Source organism: Anabrus simplex, chromosome 2 (genome assembly GCF_040414725.1).
Source record: "Anabrus simplex isolate iqAnaSimp1 chromosome 2, ASM4041472v1, whole genome shotgun sequence".
Classification (NCBI taxonomy): Eukaryota; Metazoa; Arthropoda; class Insecta; order Orthoptera; family Tettigoniidae; genus Anabrus; species Anabrus simplex.
In genome coordinates this window covers 721618737-721632732 of record NC_090266.1, presented here as the reverse complement: position 1 = coordinate 721632732, position 13996 = coordinate 721618737, and the positions used below count along the sequence as shown (strand labels likewise).

At 40.3% G+C, this 13996-nt stretch overlaps 1 protein-coding gene across 1 annotated transcript in view; it reads left to right on the top strand.

The window, feature by feature from the left end:
- The window catches only part of LOC136864403 (MOXD1 homolog 2), a 795728-nt gene extending 782702 nt beyond the window's left edge, over positions 1-13026 (top strand). Inside the window, exon 9 of the mRNA XM_067141347.2 lies at positions 9796-13026. Coding sequence (XP_066997448.1) covers positions 9796-10119 — 324 coding nt within the window. The 3' untranslated portion in view covers positions 10120-13026. The remainder of the gene's footprint in view (positions 1-9795) is intronic.
- Positions 13027-13996: the final 970 nt, after the last annotated feature.

Here is a 13996-nt window from a genome sequence, read left to right as displayed (position 1 = left end):
TCTCGTGATGGGACCTACCACATAAACCACGACCGCTTTCTTCCGAATCTTAAACCAGATCAATTACATATACATAGAACAGTGCAACATTACTATCAACAAACTAATTTATCTGACAGAACTATATCCTCGGAGCTGTTGCCCCCCCCCCCCTACATAAAGCAACAACAACAAAAACATTACTACTAATAATCCTCTACCACTTTTTCAACATTTGTGGGGTCACCGGTGCAAACTGTGTCGCACAAGTGGATTTGTCCCTGTTTTATGGCCGGATGCCCTTCCTGACTCCAACACTATATGGAGGGATGTAATCACCGTGCGTGTTACTGTGGTGGTTGGTAGTGTAGTGCGCGTTCTAAATATGAGAAAAATGTTGAGACAAACACAAACACACAGTTCGCGAGCCAGAAGGATTAATCAGACGCGATTGAAATTCCCAACCCGGCCGGGAATTAAACCAGGGACCCTCTGAATCGAAGGCCTTGAGCTGTACTACTACTACTACAACCAATAATAATAATAATAATAATAATAATAATAATAATAATAATAATGAAATGAAAATCCAGAGCCTCTTTCCCGTCATTCGTCCGGGTCAGGAATGGAATGAATGAAGCCCCATTTAGCGGCGAGGTTAGGAATTGTGCCGGCTGTCGAAACCTGCCGCACTCCTCTGGGGCAGTGATTAATGAATGACATATGAAATGAAATGAAATGATTTTGGAGAGTGTAGCTGGAATGAAATATGACAGGGAAAGCCGGAGTACGCGGAGAAAAACCTGTCCCACCTCCGCTTTGTCCAGCACAAATCTCACATGGAGTGACCGGGATTTGAACCACGGGACCCTGAGTTGGGAGGGCGGCGCGCTGCCGCTTGAGCCACGGAAGCTATACTACTACTAATACTACTACTACTACTACTACTACTACTACTACTACTACTACTACTACTACTACTACTAGAACGTCAACAATGACTATGAAAGATGTGTGCCGTATTTTACTAGCTTTTACCCGCAGCTCCCCCCGCTTCGACCAGGTTTTGCCAATCCAAGCGAGTGTGTCACTCGAGTCACGTGAAAACAGCATTAATTGGAACAGGAATGTGTAGCAGGTTTAGCTGTTGCATTGAAACGGACTTCAATAAAACTTGGGTAAACTTTGACCGTCAGAGATTAGATGAAACCTTGTGGGAGATGCTGACAAATGTTAAATTTACACAGCTCCTCTTGTTTGTGCCGGCCCCGCGGTGTAGGGGTAGCGTGCCTGCCGCTTACCTGGAGGACCCGGGTTCGATTCCCGGTGAGTTCGGGGATTTTTTATCTGGATCTGAGGTCTAGTTCGGAGTCCACTCAGCGTACGTGATTAAAATCAGGGAGCTATCTGACGGTGAGATTGTGACCCCAGTCTTGAAAGCCAAAAAAAAAAAAAAATAAAAAATAAAAAAATAAAAGCCGAGTGGATTTGTTGTGTTGACCACATGACACCTCGTAAACTGCAGACCTTGACACAGAGCAGCGGTCGCTTGGTAGAACGCGGCCCTTTGAGGCTGTTGCACGATAGGGTTAGCTCTTGGTTCTTGTTCGTGTTCATTTGTCACTCAGTGATGAATATTATTATATTTCCAAAACTACAGAAGTTGGTATGGTATTATTTGCAGCTTATTAATATCAGCTTGTGTCCTCATCTTAACTGGCATGGAATGAATTATTCTGCCCCTCTCACTGTTTATAAACTAGATTTCAGTTCACATGAGCGAAAGCGTGGAATCATGTAGCAGTTAGTTGAGGACTTCCGTATATACATTTGGTTTACGACCGTGGTATTGGTCACTGTATTAGTGTGTATGATAGAATAGTGATGTAGAGATAGTCACAAAAGTATCCGTCCACCTGTTGGTGTGATAAACACTTAGGGAAAAGGGCATCCAAATGCCCTCACGAAGCCCAGAAAATAGTACCTAGCAAAGTAACATTACGGCGGAATATAATGGGATCGTAATATAGTCTATTATATGTACCTCCGTTTTTAATAGTCCATTAATATACGAATGTAGCGTAATAAACCGTAACCCAAAAGTACTCGTCCGCTATGTTCTCTGTGATGTATAACGCCATAACATGGGGAAATACTTCAGTTAGGGCTCTTGTGAGCAGTACGTACTGATGGTGCAATACGTAAACATCACGTTCGGAGCTAGAATGGGCAAGACAAGGAAAAGCACTCGTTGAACGTGAACGTACTGTTGAACTCCATAAAGAAGAATATTTGCAACGATAAATTGCTGAGAAGATAGGAATACCATGATCATCATTAGAAGGCACTATTCACAGGTTCAAAATCACTTCAACTGTGATAACTAAATCAAGAACAGGACGCCCTGGGATGTTCACACAGCATGAAGAGAGACGCAGCCTACGGACCGTATGTTTCTGGTCCTGTACTGCGAGAATATGTAGAATCTTGAAGTGGGACTAATATCAGCACTGATACTGTAAGAAGAGTGTTACGCAGAGCTGGTATTAAAAGCCATATAAGAAAAACGAAACCATGGATAAGTAAGTTAAACAGACGGAAGAAGTTAGAGTTTGCAAAACAATTACGTTAGCAAGCCACTTACATGCTGGAAACGAGTGTTATTTGCGAATGAATGTAAATTCAGCTTGTTTGATACGTCGGCAAAGCGCCGTGTGTGAAGAAAGAATAATGAGGAAATCCGAAGTAAAAACCATCAGCCTTCAGTTAAACATGGGGGTGGATCCATCATGTTATGGGGATGTATATCGGAGGTTGCTGTAAGCAACTTCTACATAACACCTGCAACAATGGACAGGATGGTGTATTTAGTTATTTTAAAGCATCATCTGAATCCCTGTGCAGAAACTGTAGGATCTGCTTGTCCAACAAGATAATGACCTGAAACATTCTGTCTGGGTCGTTAAGCACTGGTTGCTTTACAATACACCTTATGTGCTGCAAACACCACTTCAGTCACCAGTTTTGAACTACATAGAATATTTATTGGCGGAACAAAAAAGGGACTGCAGCAAAAGAGAAAACATCAGGAATAATAATATTATTGTCCTTACGCCCCACTAACTAATTTTGCGGTTTTTGGAGAAGCCAAGATTCCGGAATTTAGTCACACAGGAGTTCTTCTACGGTGCCAGTAAATCTTCCGATACGAGGCTGACGTATTTGAGCACCTTCAAACACCATCGGACTGAGCCAGGATCGAACCTGCCAAGTTAGGGTCAGAAGGCCAGCGCCTCAACCGTCCGAGCCACTCAGCGCGACAAAAAGAAAAAAAAGAACCAAAAAAACACCACGGAAGCTGGAAGCAAAAGATATGACAGGAAATAACGGAAAAACTATTCCAGTCCACGCCGAAGAGGTTTCAAGTTTTCATTGCTGCCAAAGGAAATTCGACTGGATACTGAAGAGTTATTTGTTCTCAGAGTGACGTGCGTGTGAAGTACAAGTGGACGAAAATTTAAACGGGCCGATGACCTAGATGTTAGGCCCCTTTAAACAACAAGCAAGCAAAATTTAAACATATCGTGTTATTATTTCATGTTTGTAAATTATCACGTTCTCCTCAAATAAATGGTAACGAAGTATTACAACATGGATTTCCTTGCAACCTTTCTACTACTTACTGACCGTGATTTTCCGGTCACACCAGTGAGTGAACGGATAATTTTTCGACTAACTGCATTTTACGTAGAGCGAAATCTGAAAACATTCAGCTGTAAATGATGAGTAGTAATGTATTTGATATATAGTTACTTCGGGAAGCTTTACAGTATACCGCGGTGAAAGGTAATTCACTGTTTAGAATGATGTCCTGAAATATTATGTTCAACTAATTATTGAATACAGTATTATCCCTGGCCTGGAAACGGGGCCTATTATGAAGTGATGCAGCGGTTTGTCGAAATGCGGGGAATGCGCGCTTTGACATATTCATGCAGCAGCGGTTTATCTGTTCTCCCAGGCTTCGTGAACAACAAGACATCGACATGTCCAACTGGCATGTATAATTTGCAGTGATTTATTCATTAGCACATTTACAACAAAATATCCCAGCACTCTTGTCTGTGAGTTCAGTGCCATCATGTTGTGCTGCAGCTTCCCTCTTGTCTTTGATGTGTGTAATCACTGCCTTTGATTAACGTAGGGTTTAGGGACATCTTTCGTCATCATTGTTCTCTATGATGCGCATGTAACATCCAGATAATATGGGTTGTTATCATGTCTGTAATAGATTTTTCTATACAATTAAACAGTAATTGAGATAGGATTGGGATAGGAAAATTGAATTACTTTCAGCGAACTTGTGTGCAAAATTAGGAAGTTAAACTACGGGTAGAATCACTTCTAGAGGTTGCTATCGCTCAGATCTCGACCAAATAAATTATAACCTAACATTAATGATTATGGATGCATTACTTATAGCGGGTGTTCCATTTCCTATCGATCATTAAGTGGTTTGCCAGGTACACTTCTTTCCAGACGTTTCGTCTACAGCTCCGTTGGACAATTACAGTGAGATGTCCACCTGGGTCGAAGTTCCATCCTTGTGGTACAGATATTATTGTTGTACACAAAACGTCGAAAGGAGGTAGGTGATCCAGACGACCACTGGTCTAGGAAATACCTTTACTGAAACCACTAACTGCAAAAGCCTTCTCTATTCATAATCCTCCTGTTCTCAAGAGAGCGAGTTCGAATCTGGCTGATGTTGATGACACTTGACAGTGTCAAAATATAACAGCTCAGTTTCGTTGTCAACGGGCACGTTTTAGAGCTCCCATGCGATAAAGTTTCAACTCTCTGGCTCGACGTCACTTTCAATTGAACAGACGTTTAATCATTAATAATAATATTAATAATAATATTAATAATAATATAACAATATTGATCAGGGATTCAAAGTCTGCAAAATTAGTAAAAATGAGTTGGACATAACCGATCCACTGTCACCCCTCTGAGCATAATACCGTAGTATGCCCTGCAGTTATTTCGTCTGAAGTGATAACCAACTGAGTGTCCGGCTCCATGGCTAAATGGTTAGCGTGCTGGCCTTTGGCCACAGGGGTCCCGGGTTCAATTCCCGGTAGGGTCGATAATTTTAACCATCATTGGTTAATTTCGCTGGCACAAGGGCTGGGTGTATGTGTCGTCTTCATCATCATTTCATCTTCATCACGACGCGCAGGTCGCCTACGGGAGTCAAATCAAAAGACCTGCACCTGGCGAGGCGAACATGTCCTCGGACACTCCTGGCACTAAAAGCCATACGCCATTTCATTTTTACCAACTGAGTGAAGCTTTTCTTACTTCGTACACCATAATAAGCTCATATTATATTTTGTGTATTTGAAAATATTCCGTGCGTAACTATTTATAACCCCTCTTGTATTCTTATCACGGAGAACAGTTTTGTCTTCGTTGCAATGCGAAGAACTCTTACCTGTGTCACGCGAGTTCCAGATGCATATCCATCATTCGTGTTCTAAGGATGACTACCTGTAGATTTGTTACGACATCTGGAGGCAATCTAAATCGGGGTAATGAACCGTCATGATGCAGTGCTGTCTTAAATTGGTCAAAGTCAAGAACTTCCGTTTACTTTCGTATCAGATTTCCCTTCACTATTAGCATACTGCGTGTATTTGTTCGAGGAGACGTTACCCGACACTGCCATGACCCCGCCCTCTTGTTCCACTTGATGAGTTGCTCCAAAGATAGTCTAGGTAGAGTGTGGTTTCCTGTAGCGGATTTATTACGGCCATTGTTGTTCGGCGGGAGAAGGGGCACGCCCCACTCTTCGCCCCGTGCCGGTGTGAATATTGCTGACGTCCTTTCCAAGAGAACGACAAATGTACTTTCGCGTCTCCTCTGTCACTGACATCTCCAGAGAAGTCGTGTAGCACGCATGAGGCTGTAACTCCCCAGTGCGCTTGGCCTTCGTGGACCAAACCACCTTTCACACAACTCGCATCAGCATATATTGACTTGTAGTTTTTGATGTCTAATTTAACATTATCCGATTAAATCATAATATAATACTCCGAAAACCGTCAAAGTAGATAGTGGGACGTAAAAGCCATAATAATAATAATAATAATAATAATAATAATAATAATAATAATAATAATAATAATACCGTACGGGTTCGCTGCGTCTTATGGGTCGTATATTGGAAGCTTTAATTCATGACACGGTGGGTTTAAACTCTATTGCCAGCAACCATGGTGATAACGATTATTATTATTATTATTATTATTATTATTATTATTATTATTATGGGATCAACGGCATTAGTCAATAAAGAAATGAGCTCACAGATGAAATTTATTGGCTGTATTGTATGGAAGTGAAAATTGGGCGGACTGATGATACTTTCGTCATAAGCTGGCAGTCATTCGTTTCATGTGATATACAAGTATGATCCATAATATTCTTATCGAAATACTTTTGTAACATCAAAACTATTTTTAAAGAACATGGCGCAACAGCTCCGAAGGGCCTTGGCCTACCAAGAGGCCGCTGCTCAGTCCGATGGCCTACAGATTATGAGATGTCGTGAGGTCAGCACGACGAATTCTCTCGGCGGTTTTTCTTAACTATCTCACCGTCATATAGCTCATCAAATGTAATCACGTAGGCTGGGTGGACCTCGAACCAAGTCTCAGTTTCAGGTAAAGTTTTCTGACTCGGACGGGTATCGAGCCCGGGGTCTCCGGATGAGAGGCAGGCTCGCTACCCCTACACCACGGGCCGGCCAACACAGTTCAACCTATTTAAACGAAATCTCGCATAGTTCTGATGTTGCAGTGTGTTGGAAAATTACAGTCAGGTATTTTAATTTCCCACGATTAGTTTGGTTTTAACAGGAAAATATCTTTCTTTCTTTCTTTCTTTCTTTCTTTCTTTCTTTCTTTCTTTCTTTCTATCTTTCTTAATCTGTTTACTCTCCAGGATTGGATTTTCCCTCGGACTCAGCGAGGGATCCCACCTGTACCGCCTCAAGGGCAGTATCCTGGAGCGTGAGACTTTGAGTCAGGGAATACAACTGGGTAGGAGGACCTGTACCTCTCCCAGATGGCCTCGCCTGCTCTGCTGAATAGCGGCCTTGTGGGGGGATTGGATGATTGGAAGGTGTAGACAAGGAAGAGAGAAGGAAGCGGCCGTGGCCTTAAGTTACGTACCATCCCGGCATTTGCTTGGAGGATAAGTGGGGAAACCACGGAAAACGACTTCCAGGATGGCTGAGGTGGGAATAGAACCCACCTCTACTCAGTTGACGTCCCGAGGCTGAATGGAATCCGTTCCAACCCTCATACCACTTTTCTCATGGCAGAGCCGGGCATCGAACCCGAGCCTCAGGGGTTGGCAGTTAATCACGCTAACCACGAAGGCGAACAACACGGAAATATACCTGGCTAAAATCAATTAAATCATATTTAAAATATCTTGTTAAGTTGTTTTCAATGAAGGAAATAGTGAGGGAGATAGCATTAACAGATCCTGTGAGAGAACATTGAGGTCGTGCTGTGGTTTTTCTCGTTTTTTAATTTAAATTTAAAAATCATATTACACGAAGTAGCGTTCAGTAATTTACCATTGAACGAATCTGTTATTTGTTATTTGTTATTTTACGTAAATTATGACAGAGATTAAATGCAGAAAGAATAGGTTGTTAAAAGGATTTGTTTATAGAACTTTTTAATTACATATCGAATATTGTACATTTTTATTTTTATATACTCCAATGCATTGCATTTATAATTCTTATAATGCAGTTAACTTCATCTTTGATCATGTGGAAAAATTAAAATTCTCGTATATTATTCCCTACAGCAGTGTAATGAAGCTGTTGAGTACCGAACTCATTTCTCTGTATTGTTTCTCTTTCTTACAATCATGCCACATCCATTTACAAATTTATACGCGAGAAATATTTGTAATGTACCCTGAGTTATCTAATTGAATATACAAGATTATGTAGTATTTACATAACATTTTAATGGATGTCTGCTAATGGAAAGGCTTTGAGTAATGCTGTTAACACACATTTAAGATATGCTTAATGAATTTAAAAGTTATGTTAGATTGTAGGAAATTGGCGGACAAGAGAAAGGGGTAGCAAGGAGGGGAAACATCTGTATGTGTGTGAGGTCATTTATTACGTGCTCACCACGTACTCCAAGAACTGAACTTTTCAGCAGTCAACTACACATAGCATCAGCAAGTCAGGAATCCTTTTACGGTTGCTATTGTTATAGAGGAAGGTTATTCTGAGCTGCATGGATGCAGATCGCCCAAGAAGAGCCGCATGATTTGAAACACTGTACTCAGTATCGCATCTTAAACTAGTTATGTGTCCATAAAGCAAGGATGGACGTTTTTATTATGTATCTCATGTTCGCTGATTGTGTTTAGATCCTTATTTCAGACCTCACAACAATACCCACCCTATTAGACATGTTATGCATACAATGTTCTAATGGACGAATGACGAAAGAAGTCCTAAGCCCATAACATACAAATACATACATAGATCTAGGCACCTCATCAATCCACTAGTTACAGTTAACACCCTGGCCTCGTCTAGTTTTACTTCTCTTATCTTCACACCATTAAAAGCTGGATATAATAATCATCTTGCTCTCTTTCTCTCCCTTACTACTCCTTGACCGAGTTCACTCCGCACAGATTCATTCATCGTGTTCATACCTAACTAGACTTTTAACTCCTCATTGCTTGTGCTCTCCTGCCATTTTCCTTACATTTTGTAACAAAAATCATTCTTGCTACTTTCACATCTGTTAATGCCTGCTTATAAAAAAAAGTATCTTCAGCCCAGGCAGTTTCCACTTCCACACAAAAATTTCGGCCTTAAAGCAAAGCGATGTAAGAATAATTTCGTCTGAGAGCTCACTTCTTTATTCGCTAATACCGTTCATCGCATTTGTGAGCTCGTTGAATTAGCTATGCTACAGATACTTGCCATATCCCAAGTAATTGAAATGATTCACATGTTTGTTTCGTAGTCTGTTCCCTATCTAACATTTAAAAATGTAAGGATTCTTCCCAGCTACGTCACTTATTTTCTAGGAAGTGCTAATTTTCATATCATACCTAACATATTTGTTTTCAGCTCCAAGATTTTAGATTGCATACTTTCAACACCGTCCGCTATTAAGACCAAGTCGTCAGTATGGGCCAATTTGATTGTTACTGTTCAGCCAAATGAATCTCTCCCAGCAAGGTTATACCTCATTGTCTAACAATACTCATAACAAAACAACATATCGTCGCTTATGAAACGATACCCCGTGTTTGACCATGCTCTTCCTATCCATTATTCACCTTAAGACTGGTCACGCCTTCCAGTCATGTATGGATATGCGGTCCATTAGAATAATTTTCGTTGCGTTCATTTTCCTATGCTCACGTGTATCGTAAGGGAAATGTGGCTCGGAAGCGTGACCAGTCTTACGGAAAATAATGGATACACACAGCATTGTCAGATACGCGCTATTGTTTCGTAAGTGACGGTTCACGCATTTATTTTCTCTTCTCCTCATATCTGTTTGAATTCCCTGAGTTTGACTACCACAACTGATGTAATGTATTTCACTTCTTCGTTGGTGTTCATCTGTACTTGATAACGTTGGATTTTATTAAAAATTCTCGTTGTGATTAACGGTAATATTCAACGCATGATTTAAAAAAAAATGTAGAACTGTACTGTATTTTGATCTATACCTTTGTTTTCAGGGGACTGAAGACTTCGAGGCTTTCTACCCGAACGTCAGCAAGCCATACAAGGAGCCCAGCTCATGCCATAGCAGTCGCTGGAAGAAGCCACGGCGAAGGAAGAAGCCAGGCGATGACAACATGGATGGAGGTGGTGATAGGGAAGGGGAGGGAGAAGGACAGAGTCAAAATATTCTCGACGTGGAGTCTGAAGACAGAACCAAAGTGTACAGCAGCTTCGGGGTGCATGAGTCGTCAAGACTGAACGCCGCCCCAGGCAGCGCGAGGGCAGTCAGATTAGCTGCTGCCCTGGTGCTGCCTACCGCAATCCTCTTCTGGAGTTGAGCGGAATGCGCATCATCACTTATTTATTTTTGTACATATTGTAATATAAACTGTAAATACTTCATCAATATGATACCAAGGATAAAATTTCGAATGTGAATAGAAGTGTGTCAAAAATGTATGGTAGTAAGGTATTGAGAGCTATGGAAGCTTCTTTCATAAAAGCAATGCGACACAATAAAATTGTGCTGTTAGACCATGCTGTAATCATACTGTAATATACCAGTATTTACAATGACATCATAGTGATAAGTTTCCAAGATGTGGATATAAAGTAAAATTATGTCAAATTGTTTTCACATAGAAATGCATGGATGTTATATTCCCTCAAATCTCACTGGAGTAATCAGGCAACATTATTTTAGTGCTCTGTTTTGTTTAGTCATCTCGATGCTGTGGCATTTGGTGATAGCTGTTGTTGCTACGTATTCTTAAAGAATACATTCACCCAATGTGTAGTGGATCAATTCGTCCATCTAGTAAATGATGAACTAGTTCAGTATAACACGAATATTTCGTTCTCGGTCTAGAAAGACTGCCGCTCTTGTATTGTGTTCTCGGTAATTGACTGTCGTTGCAAGCAAGCTCAATACATAGTAGGTTGTAGCTGATTCATAAATGAGTACTGCTCACTTCGGTCAAAAATTGGGTTATCAACGTGTTTGAGGTAAAAGGAATGTCCTTTCGTTGGGAGATTCATTGAGCAACCATTCAATTGCTACCTTTCCTTTGTCGCTTGTTCTATATGTATGTGCGTTGCGGAAGTAACGTTGTCTCTGTTGACGAATTCCACTGTTATGAACTGGCTGTGGAAACCACCTCCGTTTGCAGTCTTGCTAGATTAAATTGCCTGAGTTTTCAGACTTATAAAAAACTCGTTGTGGAATTCTTAATAATTAATGCTATTTTTGTTATAATCCAAAAATGCTTAGCTCATTATGCACCAAATATTGCTTTAGAGTAGATCTTTGGTCGAATCACGTTGAGAATACGGGGAGAGGTTGTATGGACTATGGCAGATTGCCACGGTTGTAAGACTTTGTGCAGGATATTATATTCGCTCAGAGGGGTTTCTATTTTCTGGTTGACCTACCAACGTTTAGTCTAACTAATTTGCATTTTCGTAGATAACAGGAACACAGTGAACCACAGTTACGTATAAGGGAGCAGCTAAATGGCTGAGATGGCCGATTCAAACTCCTTGAAAATTTACTGATGTTTATTACTGGGAAAAGAGTCATTATGTTTTGCACAATACAGTTTGAATTGTGTTAACTTACTTTTTTACTAAACATTAAGATTACTAGATGAAGCTCGACAAAACGTGCATTAAGCATGGGCGCACCTAAATGCATCTTACCTTAGTGAACAGTTCAGATGGAAGAGTCGACTGAAATGTTAAATGATATGACAGGGCATGTGGTTAGAATGTTGGATAGTTGGCAGTCTGACCACTGAGCACCTGAGTACTCTGCTATCAAGGAAAATACTCTGGGGAGAATTACTGAGATGTGGAAGTCGTACATCCTCTGTGAGGTCAGTGACGTTGTGTTTCCGTATTGTTGAATTAACTGTGACCGCCCTCTTTGTCCCCTTTCCCCTATATGAGATAACTACATTATAATGATAGCAGTTCTCTTAGGTAAGGCATCTCTGTGGAGTGATTGTTTTCAATCAATGAGTCCATATGTTTTAGCACTTTGATTAAGATAATTTTGAAGTTTGTGAACGTATTAAGTTATGCTTGAAACAGTTTCATGTAATTCTATATTGGCATGTTTTATTTCAATTCAGTTACTCAAATATTCTTTTGCATAATATAAATTAAATACGAACGCCTGCATCGTATTTATAAAAATCACTTTAGCTTTACTTGGCTATTATTTAGTGCAAATTGTTGTAAACAATTTCTTATCGTTCATAAAAGTTGATAAGATACTCTGTGTATTCAAATGTTTAACGACTCCCGAAGAAATAAGATAGTGCGCTTCCTAACGCTCTCCGTGTGGGCAAGTTATAGATACCCACTTCTCCCTTTAAATGATGGTGGTACATGAAGTAGTCTGTCCCTAGATACAGGTCATGAATTATTTGAATTTCGTTTATTTCTATCCCTCAACGGAAGGAGGTAAATCAAAAGATAATGTTCTGGGACAGAGTTTTACTTGATGTTCAATATGCTTATAAATCTGTAAGATCGTGGTTTGTGTAGTGTTATACTTCTCACTGAAGGGACATCTACCCTTTACTTCTAATCAACATTTCCCTCCCCCCGCCCAGTCTCCTGTCAGTCTCGCCAGTGTTAGTTTCGATGTTGCCTTCACGTTCAGTGTCCCATATATGAAGCACTGTTATGTTATGGTCAATAGGTTGTGTACTTAATTAGAATTGAAAGAAAGACGCTTATCAGAAATTAGTTGGTAAAACATCGTGGCCAATATCTTGTCATTTGTTGGTTAAAGGGAGTGTTATAATAATTGATCACTTTGTTGGGACTTAAATTATGCCCTCAGTTTGTCGAGGAATTAAAAAGTAAAATATCTGTTACAGTTGCATGAAACCTTAATCTCTGGAAAAGGAAAGATTTGTTGAATGGGAAGAAAATGTACCGTTGACCATAGAATAAGTTAATTGCTATAATTGCACTAGGTACAAGTGTTACATCTCTGTGCTTTCATCTTTGATTAATCAATAAATAAATCAATTTTTAAATTAATTCATTGATTGATTAATCACTTAGTTACAAGAACTAACCAAAACGAATGAGTCACTATCCCTCATTGTTAAGCATATTATTCTATTGTATTATTGTGATGTTTTAGAACGTTGTTACTGTTTCTATTTTCCTAACACTAGACTCTACAATATAAAATCCCTTTTCATACAGTTGAAAATAAGTGAATAAATCTGTGGTAATAATTGATGTATTTTTATTTTCTCATACTTCCTACCCCTTGATCATAACTTCTTGATGTAGGTTGAGAAGACAGAATTCTCCATCACACGGAGGTACATCGTGGCCAATATCTTGTCATTTGTGGAAACGATTCCACGTATCAGACAATGCTGCTCCTATCCTTCATTTTCCTTAAGACTATTCACGACTCCTAGCCACATAATGGAAGTACCGTCCATCAGAACAATTTTCGTTGTGTTCATTTTCCTATGCCACCGTGTAAAGGAAAATGAACCTTATCGTACATTATTGAAGGAATGTACGTATGTTTGCATGACGTATGTACGCACTCCTATAGTACACTGTATATAAGGTTCATTTTCCTTTATACGAAAGATTAGGAAAATGAACACAACAAAAATTGCTCTTATGGACTGCACGTCCATGTATGGCGAGGAGGCGTGACATGCCTTAAGGGAATTAATGGATCGGAAGGGCATTGTCAGATTCGCGGTATTGTTTCCGCAGCGACGGTATGAAGATTATCTAAATACATAACTGTGCTCGAAAATCATGGGTGTGGTTGTAAACGGAAACTGAAACTATTCCTGCAAAATGTATCAATGAAAATGAAATGTCGTATGGCTTTTAGTGCCGGGATATCCCAGGACGGGTTCGGCTCGCCAGGTGCAGGTCTTTCTGTTTGACGCGCGTAGGTGACCTGCGCGTCGTGATGAGGATGAATGGTGAAGACAACACATACACCCAGGCCCCGTGCCATTGGAATTAACCAATTAAGGTTTAAATCCCCGACCCGGCCGGGAATCGAACCCGGGACCCTCTGAACCGAAGGCCAGTACGCTGACCGTTCAGGCAACGAGTCGGACAATGTATCAATATCCTACAAGAACAAACGGCACAAGAGGATGGAACACCTGCCGTTTCACATTTCAATCCGAAATTCTACGGATAACGTTTTTC